At 42.8% G+C, this 22488-nt stretch overlaps 3 protein-coding genes across 4 annotated transcripts in view; 2 read left to right on the top strand and 1 right to left on the bottom strand.

Moving 5' to 3' along the window:
• Positions 1-2805, top strand: part of timp2a (TIMP metallopeptidase inhibitor 2a) — a 17446-nt gene extending 14641 nt beyond the window's left edge. The window contains exon 5 of the mRNA XM_080834372.1: positions 1-2805. This exon is cut by the window's left edge and continues 114 nt beyond it. Within this exon, the coding sequence (XP_080690498.1) occupies positions 1-84 (84 nt within the window). The 3' untranslated portion in view covers positions 85-2805.
• A 1740-nt stretch (positions 2806-4545) lies between these two features.
• Positions 4546-13174, bottom strand: sfxn2 (sideroflexin 2). 2 transcript variants are annotated; one of them, XM_080834910.1, is made up of 12 exons: positions 13135-13174; positions 11437-11626; positions 10607-10777; positions 9136-9234; positions 8895-8970; positions 8506-8591; positions 8315-8375; positions 8064-8130; positions 7629-7678; positions 6702-6751; positions 6489-6536; positions 4546-6081 (listed from the first exon to the last, which is right to left on the bottom strand). In XM_080834910.1, the coding sequence occupies exons 2-12, from the start codon at positions 11589-11591 to the stop codon at positions 5982-5984; spliced, it is 963 nt and encodes a 320-aa protein (XP_080691036.1). In that variant the 5' UTR covers positions 11592-11626; positions 13135-13174; the 3' UTR covers positions 4546-5981. The 2 variants fall into 2 exon arrangements, with proteins under 2 accessions (XP_080691036.1, XP_080691035.1); XM_080834909.1 differs by lacking the exon at positions 13135-13174 and adding an exon at positions 12635-12726.
• Positions 13175-13210: 36 nt separating this feature from the next.
• On the top strand, positions 13211-18743 carry arl3b (ADP ribosylation factor like GTPase 3b). Its single transcript, XM_080834911.1, has 6 exons — positions 13211-13235; positions 13757-13900; positions 14123-14239; positions 14327-14377; positions 15435-15620; positions 17584-18743. Exons 1-6 carry the CDS (start codon positions 13233-13235, stop codon positions 17629-17631), a joined length of 549 nt encoding a protein of 182 aa, XP_080691037.1. The 5' UTR covers positions 13211-13232; the 3' UTR covers positions 17632-18743.
• The last annotated feature ends 3745 nt before the right edge of the window (positions 18744-22488 follow it).

The following is a 22488-nucleotide window of genomic DNA, read 5'->3' as shown; positions in this document are numbered from 1 at the left end:
ATCAAGAGAGGGGATGGTTCTTGCGCCTGGTACCGTGGCTCTGCTCCCCCTAAGAAGGAGTTTTTGGACGTTGAGGACCCCTAAGACCCCGTGACCCACTCCTGCCCATGGCATCTGCCTGAGTATAATAGTAATAATGATAACAACAATAAGGTTTTCCAAATTCATTAGGGGAGAGGGAGTAAAGCACTCAACATGACAAGGTTTTAAACTACAGTATAACGCAAATCAAGTGCTCAGAGGGTAGAGTAGATCGTAGAATTTTCATTACTATATAGAGTAGCTGACAATAGCATACAGATTGGTCATGTGATGCCCCTGTTGTTCGTTTGCCCATGAAGGCTGGTTTTAGGAAACACTCCCCATATGTGAGGGACAATCTGTTTTGGCAAAGCACTTTTACCCTCCCGCCTAAAAAAACCAAACAAACAAAGCACTTAATTCTGATACTTTACTCCAAAGAATGAATGGGTGTCTTATTGCAGATGACTAGAGACGAAAAGCACTCCCAAGAGTCACTCTAATATGTTGGTCTCAAGTTTCAGGCAGCCTGGAAAAGATATCACGGACTGTCATTAGTGTTGTTTCCTTGAACCATGCCTTGATTGTTATGGTGAAGTTGGAATCCGATTGTTCACAGATGTATAAAGACACACCATGCACAACTGCACAGCAGATGGAGATTAGCCACCAAAGTTTATGCCACTTCACATGCATCTAAATTAAAGTGAGAGACAAGGAGGAAGTGTGAGATGGGGTTCTACGGGGTTAAGGCTCTATGGGCTTTTAATTTGACAAACTTGGGGCAGGTCTTCTCTTCCTGTTCTTCTGTATTGTCCTTCCTGGATGAGAAGTCAGTCCACTAACTTAAACACTGCCAGAAGGGGAGTCAGATTCAATGAAAGAGACCAGAGGAAGGTGTCCAGTCATGATCTTCACGTATTAACACTGCCATATAATAAACAAATATAACTTATTAGCATAGCATGTAGCTTATGAATAGTAGTACCCTCTTCCTTCCACCCATCTCATAGAGCCCCAACCCCAACCCCCCCCCCCCCCCCCCCCCCCCCCCCCACGTGCCTACAGCTCACTCTTACCCCTGTACAGAAGCATCAGTATCCATATACCATGTGTTATATGTCTGCTTAATTATGATTCTGTGTTCTTTAATACTGGTTAAAGCTAGAGATGCACTTCTTGCTGCAATCATAGAGCATATATCTGTGAGGATTGACTCCTCATTGAAAGTTTAAAATTCTTCTTTTTTTTAATCTTCCTTCATTCCTCTCTTCCTTGGGTTTGATCTATCTCTTGTGCTTCTGTTTTCAATCTTGCTTAATGAATTCCTGTTGTATTTGTCCAGATGACAAACTGTTTCCAAGAAGTGTGTGATGGTATATAGCTTGGAGTAGGAGGGTGGCTGAGCGCTACAGTGACGGCCCTGTTCGCATTGACGTGTTGGGCCACTGATTGTAATGGCAGGCAGATCCCCCTCAGAGTGACCTCATTTGGAGGGATTGGATGTGATTGGCCTAGCTAACGAGAATTGTTGTTTCATTTCACTCTTCGAGGCATGTTGCACATTTTACGAGGCTTCTCATAAGGTCATTAACTCTTGGACTTGATTGGCAGCAGCTTAGAGGGAATGTTGCCGGTGCGCCCTGATTGGCTATCTCTAAGTCACATGACCAGGAGCAGGCAAAGGAGCAAGGGGCTGTGGTTGCTAGGCATTAAGTCTGGATGTGCTTTTTAACATTCACGGGTGTCACAAGATGCAGCCCAGCGCAGTGTAAATGAGGATGAGCCGAGAGAGAGAGAGAGAAAGAAAGGAGGAGAGATTGGAAGACTTGCAGTGAGTGTGGAATGTGCAGTGCTTCCCATATCAGCAGGCTGTGGGCTATTTGCAGATGTTCAGTTATTTGGCCAAAGCATTCTTGACATTGTACCAGCAACACACACAAAAAAAGTATTGCCATCATCATCATTATCAACTTGTCTGCTCACCTCTGTGAATGCGTGCACGGCTATTGTGTGTCCCCTGTGTTTGTGTGTCTGTGTGTGTGTGTGTTTGTGTGTTTTTGTGTGTTTCTTTGCATACATATGTTCATGTTTCAGGAGTGTGTGTGTGAGACATTTTTGAATAAGTGTATGAGAGGTTTGACTCAAGCCTTATCATTAGGGCCACATTTGTGCTTCTTAAAGATCATGGTCCACTGAGTTGTGAAAACAGAACCAATCAGGTTGCAGAAGGTCATAATGTATAAAGGCAATGCATCTTAAACCCCAGGCATTCTGGCTTTTTCCACTCTCTCTCTCTCTCTCTCTCTCTTTCTCTCTCTCTCTCGCTCTGACTCACTCTCTCTGTCTACCTTTCCGACATTTACTGTAAACGAGCTCTTGAGACATATCTACAAAATAACCAAGAGCAACAATTAAATCACGTCTCATAAACCTCATGCTATACAAAATATATTGGAATATACCTAAAGGGCATAATTTAAGTGTTTGTTGTTGCCAAGTTTTTTTTTTTTTTCTTTTTTACTTTTTGTTTTGTAAACTGTCTTTACCTGTTACATGATTTTACTGTCATTTTGTACCATTCTCTCTTGTTTTGCTATTTGAAAATGAATCTTTAGTGAGACAGGTCTGATGCTTGGACCATATGAGAGAGCCGCCGTGCGATGAAAACCAGACTATGCATGTCTTTGATGCTTTTGTGTATTTCCGATGTGGTCGTTCACTTGATGGACGAAACATACAGTATTAATGAAAATAAAAATGTAATAAAGGACACCACCCTTCCTCCGTCCCTCTGTCTGACTGTCTTCCTGAACAGGACAACACCCTTATTTTGTCTCTCTGTCTCACTTTGTCTGCTCCAGTCTGGACCATTCCAGTCTCTCCCCCTCTGTATTTGCTATTAGTGTACTGTTCATCTGCTGGGCATGTTTGTGTGTGTGTGTGCATGTGAGTGTGTGTGATTGTATGTTTGTGTAAGTGGGTGTGTCTGTGTGTCTGTTTGAGTGTGTGTGTGTCTGTGTATGAGTGTTTGTGTGTGTGTGTCTGTTTGAGTGTGTGTGTGTGTGTGCGTGCGTGTGTGTATGAGTGTGTGTCTGTGTGTGTGAAAAGTGACTGTGTTTTTGTGGGACGAGCTGAGAGGGTGTGGCAGGCCAGAGGTGAGTCTGGAAGCATCTCTGAATGGCAGTCTGCCTGTGTAACCCAGCGCTCATCTCAAGTCTCTCACCAGCCTGAAACTATTAAAGGTAGTAAACAAGGAAGGACAGAAGGTCTGCAGCTTCAACTCAGCAGATGTGAGTCAGAGTGTGCATGTGTGTGTCTTCAGGAATATGGAGCTTAGGCCACAGATCTTGCTCAAGGAATCCGACAGTGATTCAGTGTCAAACTGCCCCCCTGTGGCTGTAGAAACTATAGCAGTATATTTGTTTCTGATGGGATTCCAGTCTAGTACACTTGAGTCGTCATTGTCACTGCAAACCAGTGTCCAAGATGGATCTCTTCTGTGTTTTTCTGAGGTGAAACATTAATTCAGCCTATGGAGTAACCCACTGAGTACTGATTCGCAGGGTGTCTGTTTGCTCTCTGACGCATCAGGTTGGGGTTTATAGAGGGAAAGAATTCTTCACTGATGAGTGTGTTCTGTCCCGTGACATTTACCAAGGAAAAGTGCATGTGACTTACCTGGCAGTGGAGAGGCTCTCACTGTCAGTGTGGCCTACTTCTAGTCAGCACCCTGACAATTTAATTGAAGGAAATGTCCATGAGATGACTGGTGACACGTCTACAATGAAGATGATTGTTTTCTCAGTGAGAATACTTAACTCTCACAGCATAGATCTAGAGAAGGAAGGTTTAGCAAGACACACACACACATATACACGCACACACAACAGTTTCCAACACTGGTTTTAAATTTCATGTTTATTTTGTAACTTCCAAGAAGTACATTTATATACACACAATACAATTATCTTTCCTGTATCATTTAGGCAGTTGGAGAGTTTATGTGACGTTCTGCCACTTAGTAATCTTTCAGGGTCTACTCCAGGGGAACGGTGTGGTGGAATCATAAATGATTCAGGTCCAGGATGTGAAAACCCATTTAAAAAACAAACATTAAGTCAACCAATAAGCACAGGATATATATTCAGAAAAAGAACAAACGCAAAAGGTGAATTATTTATTTGTCAGTAAGAACGTTGGATTTCCTATGATGTTTACTTTCCTCCCCTCCACTTTCAAGTAACTCCATAACATACACACACAGAGAGAGTTTTCCGGACTTGGAATCTCCTGTCCAAATAAAAAAGCTCTGGATGAAGGAATTTTATTTTCTGAATCTTCTGCCAAAAACCTCTCTCTGGTGAAGTGTTTGATGGAGCAGCTCTGCACACACACACACATAAACACACACACACACACACACACACACACTGCACCCATAGAGTCCGCCTCCATCCTGCAGCCCTCAGTGCCACCCCTACAGGTTTGTTTAATCGACACACCCTTCTGCTTTTTCTGCCCATATGAGAATTCCTCACCAATATCTGCCAGAAGTGTGTGTGTGTGTGTGTGTGCTTGTGTGAGGAACCATTTTATGTCTAAAGGTTTTGCGCTCACGAACGCAACATACATGTTATATTAGATGAATTTTAAAAAATGCGCTGCGCTCTGATGGTCGTGGTGCCGTTAATGAGAAAACACATCACCCAAATCAATTAGTAAACCATTATGTTTCTCTTTATTCCATAAAGTCCTCAAACACATTTAATTGCAATAATCTGTTCCATGTACCACATGACAATATCCATCTGCAAACCATGTATCCCGAGTGCCAGTCACAGTAAAAAATAGCTTGACATCCCGTGAGAATGACCTTACGTCAAACCATTTGGTCAAGCTGTAAATTGTAATAAGGACTTTAAATGCATAATACTTCACGAGTAAAAACAAATGCACATGTATGTAGGGTAACCAAATCAAATTCGACAGCACGTTTTGAGGCCTCCTTTCGCTTTCAAATTTCCTCTTAGCCTTCAAAAAACAGTCACTGCCTCAGGGGAGTCCAATGACTTCCTGAGTCAGGACCCAGGGGTTCTTCAAGTACGTGGTTTAGTGACAAAACTGGGTAAGTGAACGCAAAGTGAGTGTTAAGTTAGCCAGGTTTATCACTAAACTACATCTGGTGGACTAATACCTAAGTGTCACTAGACCACGTAGGGGAATACCCTCCAGATATGTGTTCTGACTCAATTTACTATATCTTAAGGCCTGGGGGCATTTTGTAACAAGGGCACATCATAGCACAATTTTAAAGGCAAAACATGCATGGCCACACAAACTAAACTAACTAATGGTTTTGGTCAGGTCTGCCCACAGCCATTCAGTAACATTTCCACGTAACCTGACTGTAAAGCTTTGGCATTGGTACCTGAGAGATTGTAAAGGCAAATGTTTAGCTTCCATGTCTATGTAGACTTTACCATCATTTTTGATGCCTGCAGGGACGTCTCACCAACACTAGAGGGGGTGCTAAAGGGCCAAACATGGGATCCATTTTATGAGGTTTGCCTAGACTGCACTTTGCTGTTGACCTCTTTACACCTTAAGACAGAGACATACAAAACAAACAACAAAAACTAATATACTGAGATAAGGACTTGTTTTTTGAGCAAACATTAAGATTTCATGTGACAGAAACCATAACTTGACACCCTTGTCCCACAAAACCACGGCCATATCAAATATTAAAAAAATAAAAGCAGTGTGTGTGCGTGCGTGTGTGCGTGTGTGTGTGTATGCACCATGTCATTTTCTCCCACTTCCATTAACAGAACTCTTATCTGGAAGGCTTGTGATTGGCCTATGGCTACACAGCTTCCTCAGAGTCCCAGAATGCCTCAGTGGGCGTGGGCTGAGCTCGGCCTCTGGGCCTACTGAGCCTGGGAGTGGGTGGCAGCTCAGAGGCCCTTGTTGAAGTACACAAACTGGATCTTGTCTCCGTACTTTGAGGCGATGGACTCTCTCAGCTCTGGCTCCAGCTTAGACACGGCTATGGAACTGTACACAACACACACACACACACACACACACACACACACACACACACACACACACACACACACACACACACACACACACACACACACACACACACACACACACACACACACACACACACACACACAAAGTTAAAGTTGTGAACACTGAGCTTTCATAAAGCACACGATGATGCAAATGAGTGTAACAAACAAATAAACAGAAACACATAGCGAGCAGCTACCAAAGCGGTAGGTGTATAACATTCCCTGTAACTGATTATTACATGATAGCTACAGTCTGATATGTAAGGACTGATATACGCAGGCTAATGAATAATGCACATAACTGGACAATCACAAACATGGACTATAACAGATAGGACTCAATAAAGAGGATGTTTTGGAAAGCTGCTTGGTGACATTTACCATTGCTGAGGGAACAGGGAGCAGGCGGCGGGAACCATAAATACAAGGCTGTGGAGCAGAAGGAAGTCAGGTTAACATTATTCTTAATGTGCAACAAGCTTTTGCTTTCATAAGGCTGTTTAGGTCAGATGCTGCAGACACAAGCTTGATCTACGCATGGTACACTTTTCACATATCACTTTTCTATCAGTAAGTTAAGATGACTGCACTCACAACATTCCGACCATCATGACTTGCAGTGGGCAATGGAGGAAGGTGATTTTCTGTTGATAGACAAAGAGAGAGAGAGAGAGAGACTAATGAAGCAGACATTTATACTTTATTTATAACATAATTAAAAAGACTCACCCCACATTCATTCTCAATATTGAAAATATCTCATGCATCATCATTCTTTATATACATTCCAGGCAGACAGGTTAAAACTAATAGCCTGGTGACACCAGCCTACGTATTTCCGCCTGAATTGATTTCAAGCTCATACTCAGTCTGGCCCAACCCCGTTGAACATCGTTTCCAGGCTTCACAATCCAACCGCACCAATCAGCGAACAGTTCAGAGCTGTGACGCAAAACTCGCCTTGGAGGAAGAGACACGAAAAGCTATCGGGAAAGTTGTCTCAACTCTCGAGAACATCAGAAAATTAAAAGGAAAACAAGAGTATTGTCTTGTAAGTTTTATGATTGGAAAGGACGTCGTAGCTCTTCTCCCAACTGGCTTTGGGAAGAGTTTAATCTACCGAATGCTTACCAAACGTTGCTGATTGGTTAAGGGAACTCCAATGATTTTAAACCTCAAGCTAAGCAACCGCCCATCTCGGAAACGAAAATGCACGGGGTTAGGCCAAACTGACTGACGTAAAGAAATGGAGTCACAGGCTGGTAATGGCCAGGCTATAAAACTAAATCAGTGTAGCACAAAAGGTCTACGGGAAGAAATAAAAAAAGACAGAAGGCATTTGCTGACTCCAAAATCCCAGCACAGCACAGCACAGCCCAGCCCAGCCCAGCCCAGCCCAGCCCAGCAAAGCCCAGCAGACCCAGACAGTAAAAGCTGATTATGGGCCCTGGGGGTGTGCTGTGGCTGCTGTCAGTGCCAGAGACGACCTTCAAATGAGAGGCTTCACACTCCCAAACCCACCTGCATGAACCTGTACTTCTCCAGCCTCTGCATGATAATGGGCAGGATGACTGGAGAGAGAGAGAGAGAGAGAGAGAGAGAGAGAGAGGAAGGGGGGAGAGAGAATATGATCATTAAAAGACACAATCAGACTTCAGATGGCTGTGGAATGTGTAAATGCTAAAGTAATTTCCATAAGGATGCCATGCATATTTCAGCAGTAATTTCATTCTAAACAACAGACACCAATTTCAAATATTATTGCCACTGTATTGATTAAGCACCATCTGATTTCAGTGGAAGAGCACAACACAGGCAACACCATTAATCATTACAGGGGAGAAAGTATACAGAATAAGGACTGAAAGAGGTTGGTTTGTTTCCCAGCTGCTGTACTGAATGAAGGTTAGAGGAAGGGCCTCTGCCATGTCCTGGGCTGACTGTGGGAATACTCACTCATGCCTGGTGCTGCCATGGTGACACGAGAGATCACCACTTGTGTGATTCCCTTCGCTGCCGCTTTCTGAGGGAAGGAAATGGAAAGAGAGAGAGAGGGAGGGAGGGAGAGAGAGAGAGGGAGATAAATGGAGAGACAGAGAGAAATATTTTCCATAAAAAAAGCTTTGCATGTCACCAGACCCAGAGATCCAATGCTATGTGTGCCATAATCAGATGCTATGTGACTGGATTAGCGTAGCAACACTGACCCTTGAATGTCCCAGCTTGTTTCCATTCTCATCAGTGACAGCAATGCCATTGAGGATCTCCCTGTGAGGGGAGGACAGAGGAATGACAGCATGACTCTCAGGGGGGAATAAGATGGAGAAAACAAAAACAGAAAGAGAGAGAGAGAGATGCATGATGGAAAAAGCGAGAGAAGGGGGGGGAATAGTCTTACTGTTGTCTCATCATGGGGATGTTCACACAGTTAGCTGAGGCCACAGCAGCAAAGGGCACCCAGCGCGCCACCAGGGGGGGTGCTTTCTACAAAACACATTCAGGAGTGAGAGCCAGGGGCAATCACTTAAAAACCATACGTCACACACGATGCTGCTTATTCATAGTCTTCGATAGCCTTGGTATATGGTAGGATAATTTCCATTAGCTTAGCAATCCATAAACACTCGAGTTTACAGTCACTCAACAATCACCAATTCATTCAGGAAAGGAATTAGCTTAAGGGTTTTAGATAGATACCCTGAGGTGTTTCTCTAGACAGCTGATTAGATTTGTGTTACATTAGGAGACACTTAACACACATCAGGTGAGCAGTGGAATGTTCTGTACCTTAGTGTAAAGGTTGAGTCCCACTGCAGTGATCAAAGCTGTGCTGGTGGCTGTGAAATATGCAACTCCAATCTGTCTGTAATGGGTGGAAAGACAGAGAGATTGGGATACACAAAGGAATACAATATTAACAGAAATAAAACAAACCCATAAAGAGGTCACCCACCTCAAGGGAACAAAGTACAAAGTACAAAGTGACAATAAACTGGATTTGAGAGAAATGCTCGTCACAGGAGCTTACGTTGATGTGATTGGAGACGCGCCGTTGCGGTTGGTGTAGTTCGCCAAGGCGTTGAAGGACTGGTTCACCCACTGCCAGAACACTACCGCTGGGACAGACCTGGAAGGGGGGGAGGGGGGAGTGAGAGGAGAGAAGTGGTCACGTTCATCTGAAGTTGTTTTGATTTATCTTGGACTACTGTATTTTCCCTAATGCCTTACCCTGTAGTTAAGCACAGGGACATTCTAAAAAGCCTGGCGCTATTATTACACAGAAAGCATTAATTGTTTACTGCTCCGCCTCCATTTATGGATTGGAAATCTAATGTTAGGCATAAACACTCAATTTATACTTCTTTATTTAGAAGTGGGGGGGGGGGGGGCGTGAGAGCGGTACAGGTGGCAACACGTCGCAGTGGAAAAGCCACAGAGGTGTGGAAGCACGCCGGGAGATGTGTGCTGCGGTTCACTTCTTTCACGATGGCTAGACGTGTGCTGTAGTTCACTTCTTTCACGATGGCTAGACGTGTGCTGTAGTTCACTTCTTTCACGATGGCTAGACGTGTGCTGTAGTTCACTTCTTTCACGATGGCTAGACGTGTGCTGCGGTTCACTTCTTTCACGATGGCTAGACGTGTGCTGTAGTTCACTTCTTTCACAATGGCTAGATGTGTGCTGCGGTTCACTTCTTTCACGATGGCTAGACGTGTGCTGCGGTTCACTTCTTTCACGATGGCTAGACGTGTGCTGTAGTTCACTTCTTTCACGATGGCTAGACGTGTGCTGCGGTTCACTTCTTTCACGATGGCTAGACGTGTGCTGTAGTTCACTTCTTTCACGATGGCTAGACGTGTGCTGTAGTTCACTTCTTTCAAGATGGCTAGATGTGTGCTGTAGTTCACTTCTTTCACGAAGGCTAGATGTGTGCTGTAGTTCACTTCTTTCAAGATGGCTAGATGTGTGCTGTAGTTCACTTCGTTCACGATGGCTAGACGTGTGCTGCGGTTCACTTCTTTCACGATGGCTAGACGTGTGCTGTAGTTCACTTCTTTCAAGATGGCTAGATGTGTGCTGTAGTTCACTTCGTTCACGCTGGGAAGGACCAGAGACCCAGCTGAGCACCAACACTGCTGCAGGGTGACCGTGTGACACACCTGCTCTTTGTCCAGCCGGTCCAGCTGTGCCTCTGGGTTGAGCCTGCTAAATCCTGTCTGTCCTGACCTCATTCCTGACCAGATATATTTGGTCAAAACCAACCGGGCAATGCAATGTCATTCCACCTCTGACCTTGTCAACTGTTTGGGCTCAACAGGTTCACAGCTGCAACCTATCTACCTCTGATATAGTGGAGTGACACCACTTGCAATATTAAGTTAGAGAGACACAGGAAGAGTTGACGGACAAGGACATAGGTAGTAAAGCAAGGAGAGGGGTGGAGAGTTAAGAGTGTTGTTGAAGAGTTTGTTTGGTTGGTTGGTTGGTTGAGTGTTTACCTGTAGAACTGCAACATGGCTCCTGTAATAGCCATGCCTCCAGGCACCTGGAAAGACATCCGACCAATCAGGTTCATTCTATCACCCGTGTCTGGATGGAAGGCAGAGTCATAAAGCTTCTTGGCATAAAACAGCTGTTCTTCTGTCGTCCCGGGGGGAATGGACCCAGCTCTGGTGCCAAAACAAACAAACAAACAAACAAACAAACACAAACACAAACACAAACACAAACAAACACAACACACACACACACACACACACACACACACACACACACACACACACACACACACACACACACACACACACACACACACACACACACACACACACACACACACACACACGTCAATCCCATCCAAATTCATCACTTCTCCAATACTCTTACCCCAGCAGGTCTGAAAATACAATACTGACCTTAAGCTTATTGACTGCTAGAGAGAGAAATGACTCATAAATGCAGTAACCAATGTCAATAGTGATTGATCACTCTGAAAGTGCTTTATTCTTTCTTGCAAAAGAAAAAAAGACATTGCTCATGTCTAACTTCTCCATCCAAAACGGTTCATTATAATACAAATGTGAATTCAAGTATATGCAAGTGTCTACATGTTTTTTTTTTTTTTATTTAAGACGGTATAGAAGTAGGTGGTATTATAAATGGGTATGCATTTAGGCATTTGTTTTAAATGTATACTGTATGCTTAGTAATTAACAACACTCTTTCATCTGGGTCTGTGTACATATGTGTGATGGGGGCCTGTGTGTGTGTCAGTTTACATTAAGTTTATCTGGCACACATCTGGTTTTTGGTGGACATAGGAGTGTACCTGCAGCTCTCCACGAGCACCTTGGCCTCATCCAGCCTGGAGTCGGGCAGCAATGCTGTCCTGCTGTCAGTGATGTTGAAGAAATGCTTGACTCGTCCCATGAAGGTGGACTGATCCCATCGCGGGGCGTCTATGTCAAAGCCGCTCAGGGCCATGTTGTCCTTTTCTTGTTAGGCCTACAGCACAGCACCTACATTACAGTTAAATGAAGTGAAAATAAATCATTTGAAAATCAGGACATTGATTTCCTCATCTGCCTTTCATAGGCCAACCAGCTGTATGGAGCTTTATATTTGGATGCAATCTGCTGCTCCAGATAGTGAGCCAGCTCCTGATTCATTAATTATCAGCTAGCCACTAGGACATGTACGATCAACATCTAAAGCATTTAAGCTACTTCCATCTTTAACCTTCAAGTACGTGGGACAATTCCAGTCAAATTCAGCCAAAGATCAACATTCGGTGACCTGGTAATCTTGCAATTAAATTTAAACAGCTCAGAATGTCCAGCTGTCAGCATGACTCTTCGTACAACTAGCCTACACACACACTTTACGATCTCCAGGTTTGTGCAGTCATCATAATCTGGCAACATGTGTTTTGATATGATGCATGCCACCTGTGACCGTCTAATGTCCAGTCATGTATCCTCCTCTCCCTCAAAACCGACACTCATAACGAATGAGCAACACAGCTGGAGCAGACCAGTCTGAATTGGTCAAGGCTGCCTGGTGAATGAACACAAGAATGTTCTTCAACCTGTATTTGGGGTGTTCTGAGTTTAAGCAATGCAGTCCATCCAAGACAACTATAAAATTACTTATTTCCCTGTCTAGTTTTCAACAATTTTATAATGAATTCACGTTAAGAGACGCATGTAAATGAGGCTCATTGCATTGGGAACAGGCAAACTTTCCAGTTCATACAAGGTTATAGCCTAACTTAGCCGATCAAATGTTCCATTATGCATAACGTACGGTCGTTAAATTGCATTGCATATACGCAGCCACAACATAACTGAGATCTATTCTACAACAAATCATCACATTTCGACATTTTACATTTAACTTTAATTTCGACGAAGTAGGCTATTGCTTAAAAATTGGTCAACAGCTTGCATCATGCAACATGCTGCTACGAATCTGTTTTCATTTAGCCTCTAGCCTGCAAATGCAAATATTCAAGAAAAGCCACTTACTGTATCGATAAAAAAAAAGTGAGGTCAGTGAAGTGTGCAAGTGCAAGTATAGACGTTAAAAAACAATTATGAGGTTTTAGCTAGGAGTCAAGATTTGGTCAAAGTGCATTTAGTGCACGTGGCACCTGTGTCCTCCAATCATTTTTGGGGGGCAGCTCCCTCCTCGTGAAATTGATACATTTGTAGCTCTAACGTTACAATGAATCAGTCACAATCCTGATATAAACTTTGTTATTTTATTATCAAAAATAATGCAAGTTACACCATTTGAAGGCGCTAAGCTAATTTGCTTGTCCATGTAAAGCATTTCCGCATGCGAGAGAGGCCCTCCCTCTTTGACTAGCCAACAGCTAACTACCGTGTATCTTGTAAGCACTAGTCCCTCTACAAGAAAGTGTGTTTAATAATCATGTTCATATCAGTATCCGTTGTATAGATGGCAATTATATTAATAAAAAGCTCAGTATGTTGCATGCCATTTTTAATTCCGCTGCATTTACCTCTCACGGATAACGCCCCCAGTGAGGTGGACGTTTTGTGTACTACGTCATCATCCTTAGTAACCCTCGGTAGCGTCTTGGAGAGCTAAGGAAACAAGATGGTAAGTCAAACCTGGCATCGTATTTTATTGTTCCACAATAAATTGCGTTTTCTTAAATTCGAAAGAAACGCTTCTTACTCGCTGTAATAATAGAGTATTTGGACCTAGAGTTTTTGACGATAATTCTTCCTTACAAGAAAACCCACCAGCTGGCCTGATAGCGGGTTTGTTGTTGGGTGCTGGGATGGAGCTCATTCCCTGGATGAGATTAGCTAGTTACTGTTAGCGTTATCTGCTAATGCTTACCAAGCTACTTAGCAAGGTAGGCCAGACATTGTTAGAGAAAAACAGTGCTATTTCAAATATGTTTTGCCAATGTTAAACTGAAAAGCTTTTATAAGAGACAACATTGTGCATTTAACCCTATCTGTTCTGTAAATCATGCTAGGGGTATGCTAGGTTATCACTTCTTCCAAGATATGTGGCCTGTAACGCGTGATATATGAGAAACTCTCCCGTGGCACTAAAAGTCTCTGAGCTCATCGACATGTGAAGATTTTAATTAAAATGGTCATCTTTAGGGATTGCTGTCAATTTTGCGCAAACTGAAGAGCACACCTGACCAGGAGGTGCGAATACTCCTTCTGGGACTGGACAACGGCGGCAAGACTACGCTGTTGAAGCAATTGGCATCTGAAGATATCAGTCATATTACGCCAACACAGGTATCTAATGTGTAGCCCTCTTTGTGTTTACTTGTTCAGCAAGCTACTGGCTTTTCATTTGCTTGTGATTAGGATTTTTACATTTAATTCTGGGTCTGAGTTGGCCTTTAACTGACCTGGATGCAAACTGGAAATGTTTTGGTTCTAGCGTTGTCATTTTTTTTTTTTACAGTTTAAATGTGACGTTGAGTGTAGGTGTAACAGTGCTTGTCCATCCTAAAGGGGTTCAACATAAAGAGTGTGCAGTCCCAAGGCTTCAAGTTGAACGTATGGGACATTGGTGGCCAGAGGAAGATCAGACCATACTGGAGGAACTACTTTGAAAATACTGATACACTGGTCAGTGACTATCATATATAATGCACACACTCTTACTAACCCACACACAATAGACACCCTGATGTGAAATCCACGTCTTTCTTGCAGATTTATGTAATTGACAGTGCTGACAGGAAACGTTTTGAAGAAACTGGACAGGTAATTAAATCCTTTTATGCTTTAGCCTTGTATGTCATACTACTATTTTTTGGGGCATTTTACAGAATGTGCTCTTAACTCTTCTTAGTTCTTGGCTCTCTGCATACATCATTAGGATTGTATTGTTTCACATTGTTTATTTTGCCTTAAACTTGAATCTTATCTGTCATTTTTAGTCAAAATCAGTGGTCCCCAACCACCGGGCCGCGGCCCGGTACTGGTCCGTGAGGCATTTGTTACCGGGCCGCACATAAAGAATAAATTATTTATATAATTCCCGCTGTATTAATTATTAGTCTGAAAGGCGTTTTATTTTGAAAAACAACCGGATTTTCCCGGACGTAACATTCGCCTGTGCCTCTTGTCACGTCAAGACGCTTGTCTCGTTCACGTGATATGTCACTCAAAAAAACCCTGCAAACTAGCGAAAATTAGCAATAAAACAAACATCTTTGGAGAGCTTCTTTGCAAAGGTGAAAAGGCCAACTAAGGAGCCAGATGAGGAGCCTACGACCTCAAAAAAAAAAAGAAAGCTTCTTTTAACATACAATACTAGTCATACTTAAAATACGGGTTTATCGCAACAGGTGATTCTCAAGCACCAAGTCTGCTCTGTTTAATATGTGGCGACAAGCTAACGAGCCAATGAGCCTTCAAAACTGCTTCGGCACATGGAGACCAAGCACTGATTCAGAGTTATGGTGAGTTGTATTTTTCATGTACTTAACGTTCGTAATACAATGGTGTTGGTCCACCTAACGTTAATGTTAGCTTTTGTGTATGAGCAGACCGGGCTTCATTCTATCAATCGATTGATTCACATCAATATGAAGGATGATGTGACTAATAAGTGGTGTAAAATGACACCTTGAAGCCGGTCCGTGAAAAAATTCCCTACATTAAACCGGTCCGTGGTGCAAAAAAGGTTGGGGACCCCTGGTCAAAATAATCGTTAGCATTTATATGATGAAAATGTTAATCATCAAAGGTGGTTGAAGTTGCTGGCATGCGGGTGGGTGCTTATTGTATGCATGACTGTGCATGTGTCTTATTTCAGGAGCTGGCAGAACTGCTGGATGAGGAGAAGCTGAGTGGGGTGCCCGTTCTCATCTTCGCCAACAAACAAGATCTGCTGACGGCTGCTCCCGCCTCAGAGATTGCAGAGGGCCTAAACCTGCACACCATCCGGGACCGCGTGTGGCAGATCCAGTCATGCTCTGCCCTCACTGGAGAGGGAGTACAGGTGTGTGTGTGTGTGTGTGTGTGTGTGTGTGTGTGTGTGTGTGTGTGTGTGTGTGTGTGTGTGTGTGTGTGTGTGTGTGTGTGTGTGTGTGTGTGTGTGTGTGTGTGTGTGTGTGTGTGTGTGTGTGTGTGTGTGTGTGTGTGTGTGTGTGTGTGTGTGTGTGTGTGTGTGTGTGTGTGTGTGTGTGTCGTTACAGGGCATATGCATACTCTCCATTTCTTTTTTTACCAACAAAGCACTCCTACTTGCACGCTTGACTCCAAATTACCATCAGATCAGACTAATCATACTCTATGACTGAAATCATTCGAGACAATATTGGAAGAAGCATTGGTAGTTTCCAGGATGAGTTTTACGAACCACATCTTTGAGATTAACTGTGTGATCCGCTTCTAATTGGTCAAGCTCAAGATTTTTCTCACTACATTACAGCGTTTCCGTTGTCTGGTAAAAAATTGAAAATTGAAAATATTACAGCTCACCGGTCAAATTGTCGGATCTCTTAAAAATCCTGTCTCGCAAAAACAATCTGAATTTGACAACAATCCTAATATTTAGGCCTATAAAGCAAACGTGCACTGCCCTTATTATGTTTTAAAGGAACAGGCTAATCTTCCGTTAGAAAGTTATTAAACAACACGCATGCTGCATTTTGAATAAAGCGCAAACCGTCGGTTTCAAACAAGGAGCGAACCTATGTGAGAAGGATCAAACATGGCCAAGCAGACTAGCCTTAAAAGCTTTTTTCAGAGGCCAAAGGTAACTGATGAGGGTAAACCGTCTGACGAGGATGAACCTGTAATACCTGCAGTGTTGCTCTGAACTTCATTTCATTATACTGTCTATGCCTGTGCGTGAGCGCGCCGAAGTTGCGTATAGGAGCCGAGAGTGGTATTGCAGACAGATAGAGATTTTGAAAAATTATAGCTCGCAGCATATTGAAAAAACGAACTGAACAAGTCATTTTTTTGGAGCTGTGAACTTTGAATTATGAACTATGAACTGAACTAGTTCATGTAGAACGTGAACTTTCCAAACACTGAATACCTGAAGCCCTAGATGTTCGAACATCTTCACCAGAGAAAGAGCCGAAATGTCGGGCGTTAATGTCGTTATGGAGTGACAAGTTCCGGTGCAAGGTCATTGATAGTCACAGTAAAATGTTCTGTTAGCACTGCAAAAAGGCAGGACGACGCAACGGATTCACAAGAGGGTCGAATCATTTTAGAATCACTGCTCTCATTGAACATAGTCAGAGCAATGACCATGTTGCGGCGCTCAATTTAACGCCACAGCAGGTTGCGATTAAAGGCCACTTATTGACGTTCATCAGACATTAATGTTTTTTTCCATTGTAAACTATAAACATGTTGCATTCTAAACTACCTGATTATGTTATTATTAAGCTACGCATGCCGTCAGTTTTCTTCAATAGGCTAATTTAGAAGCAGAAATAGATATTTGGCTGGCTTATTATTAAAATGTCCGGCAAATGAAAACTCTACCGGTCATTTTGACCGGCAACATTTTTCTCTAGCGGAACCTCTGCTACATTAGTATTTGTCTATAGTTCGAGCCATGACTAAGAATATTTGACAATTAAAAAAAAATATATAATCCTTTTACAACACAGCCCTTGAAATGCAATTGGTTGCCCTGAAGAAATACGTGTTTTGTGAGGGCTTTTGCATGGCCTTTGTAAACGGCAGTACAGCACATTCAACCATGTGGTTGAATGGGAGAAGTTTGTAATTGACAGAACCTCTTATCTGTTCTTGCATTCTAGTCATCATTGTGTTCTTATCTAAATGGCTGGTTCTCATGACGACATTGAGGAAATATAAACAATAAGCTACTGGACTAAACATTGTGTATCTGATTTGATCAGATTGTGAGAATTTCAGCTGGTTGCATTTTTTCTCCCGACAGCAACATAGATGTTTCTCCCCTCTCTCTGTTACAGGATGGCATGAACTGGGTTTGCAAAAGCGTCAACGCTAAGAAAAAGTAATGCAGATCCCTCCTCTTCATGTCTTCACCAGTTGTGGACAGTGTGTATGGCCGAATGTACAAACTAAAAACACTAAAGAACTCAAGGAATCTTTACCACTGTGGCTCAATGCTAGCGAAGGCTGATCCTCACAACACCCATCTCACTGGAACCTCTCCTCAGCTCTTCCTATCAGGGTCCGCAATGGTTGGTGTCGTTTACAATAGTGAAACCCTTCTATTTGAAACCACTGTGTACTGCTCCGTGCCCACATAAGCCTGACAACACAACTACATCATGTTAGCTGTGTCTGCTAGCATTTTCCCATAGCATTTCAAAGTCAGATTCATGCAGTGTCTTAAGATGGAGGGTTGTACTAGAATCACTTCCCTGTTCCTCCTTTAAGCTCTTCTTCAATAAGTGTATAAGAGACTGGCATGATTGCAGTAGACAGTGATCCTAGGGCCCTACACATATGGAGTCAGAAGAGGCTGAACTGAATGTAGTCCGTGGTTCCTTCACACACATGCGACTGTACTAAAAACATGGGCCATTCAAATAATTCGAAACTTTGTCAATTATGATAGACATTTTGTAAACGTATTGAGTTTTTGTGTTCCACAGAATTACCAAATTGCTGTTCTTCTCTTACTATTTTAATGTCACCACAGAAACATCTAGCTTCACATTAGTTCACAACAAGCCTTGTTTGCAGTATAATCACTCTCTGTTGGGCAGAAGCCTTGGTTGTGAAGGTGTTTTTTTTCCATTTGTTGGGCTTTCTGTAAGGCCCCAAGCCAAGCTCCATGGCAATGCTCGATACATGCCGGCCCAAACCTCTCTCCTGTCACCTCCAGATGAGCTGGCCCAGTCCTACAGAGTTCAGAGAGTGATTCTCCTCCTTTTACTCCTCATGTCTCGTTCTCTGAAAAGCCGATGGCAGAAGTCTTTTTATTATTGTGAGATCGTGTCTGACTTTGTGCTCTCTGCAAGTATATTTTTGTATCTTTTATTTATGGTGTTGTAGAGGTTAGGGCGCTTGAACGTGACTTTGAGATATTTTTAGATTGGTTTGGAGAAATACAATTTACTGTGCTTAAACACTTGTGAAAAGATAATAAATATTAATTTCTAAAAATTAAAGGAACAGTGGCTCTTTTTATTCTGAAGGCTGGGAGTAAGAAGTGATAACACATTGCACTATGAATTGTAAGACCTGGTGAACAGCACTAGACTGATTTAAAAATGAAAATGTTCTTTCAACACAGGATCTCCAGTAACACTTTCTTAGAAATGTGTAAAAAATACAGAGTTACTGAGTGAACCTGCTAACTGGAGTGTCAAAAGTAAGGATCAAGATACCCTATGTGGATCTGGCACCCAGGTTAAGATGGTGGTTGGAGACATTTGTGCTGGTGGTCTGATGAATCATCTTGTTGCAGATGCTGGTGAAATATCTGTGTGAACATTTATACTTTGAACAAAGGACATTTATATTATACCTTTTATGTTATATTCCATATATTCCACTATACTGTTTAGTCAGTGATGTGACCAAGATAAACCTCACAATTATACTTTTAATTATGTAATGCTATGATTAAGAGTAGGGTTCGGGTTAGGCAAGGATATGTTGTAAAGTGTTACACTCTGACTTTAGTGTGTATCCCTATGTATTTAAGAGGCCAGCATAACCGCAGTGTTCATCCCACTGGTTTAAGTGTGGGTAATCATTTATATGCCCTGGCACCAGCAGTCCCTATGGTATAGGTTGTGGCTCATATAGGCCTATAGCTTGCATGCAAATGCCATCTACAGAGGGGTAAAAACCTACAGAACACAAAACATATATAAACTCTAAACATAATTTGCCATGAACAAACCAAGTGAGAAAGAACATGCAAATAAGAAAAGTAACTACATTATGAGGTACCATTTTAAATTATTCTACATAGTATTACACATGGAGGTCATAAGTAGACATGTTTGTATTCAGAGCCATTAATATTAAATGTGCTTGCATGTTGCTGTCAGACATCCGTGTCACCGCAATAAAGTCTTTCCATGCAGTGGTGTTTGTTCATCTTCACTCTGTTTGAACTTTGACTTCCCATTGAAATGACTCTGACATTCCAAGTTTCAATTAGGTGTGATGAGCTTAGCAAAAATAGTTCTTGCTGTTTCCTTTGTGTCTGAAAATCTTTTCCTTTTGGTGTCTGTGTTTGAAGTGCCTGCATTGCACAGACTCAACAATAGCGTGCAATGTGTTTCGGTAATCAGCGAATCCAGTGCAGCCTTTGTAGTTGTACCAGGGCTCTGTTAATGCTGTCTGCTTTCGCCTCCTCTAAGAGGGACTTGGCCATACAAGACTACAAAAACAGAAGGCAATGACAGCTGCTTTTGTCTGGATCAGGCTATCAGAGTTCTCTCCTCTTTGCCTCATATAACCGAACAGCCTCCAAAAACGTCTGATCTGGGACCTGTTGTGCCGTCCAGCTCACAGCACGTAAGATAGGGACACATTCCAAAGGAAACTTTTGCAGTCAGCTTTCCAATTCTGAAAAGGCCACTTTTGTCCATGAATGCACCTAAGATATAAGCATGGTATGGGGAGAGCGGTATGACAGCTATGCTATCTGCTGCGCATAGTTTTCTCTTCAGGTCTGTGCCCCTCTGAGCCATGGTGCCTGATTAAGAGACCTGATATGGATCTTCTGTCGGCTAAAGCTGCTCTGTTATTCAGGACGAGACGCCCCTCTAGAAGAGAGAGGGAGGCAGTGAAGAGCCTTGTGCTGAGATGAGGATGATAAGCAGTTGTGTGTGTTTGTGTGTTTCACTCATACACCATAGGAGAAAGTCTCCAAAAAGCCAGTTAAAAATAGACACACTCACCATAAAGAAGCCCCTTTTTTGCTCACAAATCTTTTTAGACTATAGATTAGGCACTATCTGACGCTTACATTTAATTTCATGTCTGTTCATTTTTATATGAATACATTTTTTAAACGTTGACAGCAGCTAATTACAGAGTGTTCCTGTGTACTATTTCTTTAATGCCCGGAGGAACACAAGGAGGCTTCCGAAGAGGCTTGGTTTACTCCCTCTTGTTCCCGTCATTAAAACATAAGGGAACATATGATGCCACGCAGGGGAATTTGTTTCAGTCCGTCATTCTGAGAGGAGTTGACTAATAAGGAACTGAACAGCATCTGACTCATGTCCTTGTCTGCAGTGGAGCTAATGATCGTCCTCTGTGATTGTGTGTGTGTGTGTGTGTGTGTGTGTCTGTGTGTGTGTCTGTGTCTGTGTGTGCAACACATGCAATCCCCTTGATTCCCCCACACTCCACTACCCTGAGTGTGTGTGTGTGTGTGTGTGTGTGTGTGTGTGTGTGTGCATGTGTGTGTGTGCATGTGTGTGCCATACTGGATTTGTTTAGTCTCAGCAAATCTTCACTGAAGCCGACACAAAGACAGGCAATTAGATGGTCCTCATGACAGCCAACACAGTCCATGCTGGTCTTGAGGTAGCCTGCAGGTATGAGGTATAAGAACATTCATGTAAACACACATGCAAAGTCAGCATTGTATGCCAAAGGTTCTCTTCTTTCAGATACAAGCCTTAATTGTGGCTTAAGATTTTGTTGTGTGTGTGTGTGTGTGTGTGTGTGTGCGTGCGTGCGTGCCTGTTTCGGAGACAGGGCTGATGTCTATCGCATTTGTGGATGACTGCACTGCTAGAAATGAAAACAAGGCATAGCAAAAACAGTGAGACTGCAAAGAGAGGGAGAGAAAGAGGGATAGAGATAGAGTGACAGAGAGGGAAAGAGAATGGACCTGGGGAACAAAATAACGATGTGTTTCCTACTCAGCCATGTCGCTTTGATGCACATACAGTATGTGTGTTGTCTGATAGGCCGAATAAAATACTGGGCCTTGCATACTTGCACAACCTGGCTAATCACTCTAGAATGAAAGTCTTTGTGATTGTATAGTTCTTTCTTTGGTGTTCCTTACTGGCCGTGTCTGTAATCAGATCCGAGCACCTTATCGCTAAGTCTGCTTTCAGAGGAGCACCTTTCCCCATTACTCAGCTTCTTACCACTGCTAATCAGTGATTCAGTACAACAGCTTGTGAATACATGGCAAAGTATGTTGCTCTGGCCTTCGCTTCTTCAAGGTGGCTTTGAAGAATTTCACAGTGTGGTAACCAGAAGGATGTATTTCAGCTGTACCTTTCAGTGTGTTCTACCTGAATCAAGGGGACAATGTATGGCCGTAACTACGGCAACCCCTTCCCAGTGTTTGCTAACTGCTCGGAGGTTACAATAAAGTAAAGAACAGATGGCCTATAAACAGGAGCTAGCCGACACACACGCAAGAACAGCTATATATGCACACACACACACACACACACACACACACACACACACACACAAACACAAAACACACACAAAACCACCAAACTTCCACACTTTCTATTTGACACATGACACATTTAGCATCACATGGCTTTAAAGAAAGTCCAGATGCTGAGAAGAGTCTGCCCGTACATTTGAGATCAACAACTAGCCCTTTCTGGCTAACTTCCCCGCTATCTAGTTGTTGTTTTGTTGACATACTATAATAAATTCATTGATATGTGCCAAGGGGAATGTGTGCGTGTGTGTGTGCGTGCGTGTGTGCGTGTGTGTGTGTGTGTGTGTGTGTGTGTGTGTGTGTGTGTGTGTGTGTGTGTGGGTGTGTGTGTGTGTGTGTCGTGGGTGGAGTCTCGATGATCACACAGCTGTTTGTGTAACCATGGCTCACCAAGTTAATATGGTGCACATAAATGTGTTACTATTTGTATGAGTGTGTTAATCTATTCCTTTACAGTTCT

The sequence above is a fragment of the Sprattus sprattus genome, assembly GCF_963457725.1.
Source record: "Sprattus sprattus genome assembly, chromosome: 3".
NCBI classification, from domain to species: domain Eukaryota; kingdom Metazoa; phylum Chordata; class Actinopteri; order Clupeiformes; family Clupeidae; genus Sprattus; species Sprattus sprattus.
The sequence above is the reverse complement of the archived record's forward strand: the minus strand, read 5'-3'. Positions and strand labels throughout refer to the sequence as shown.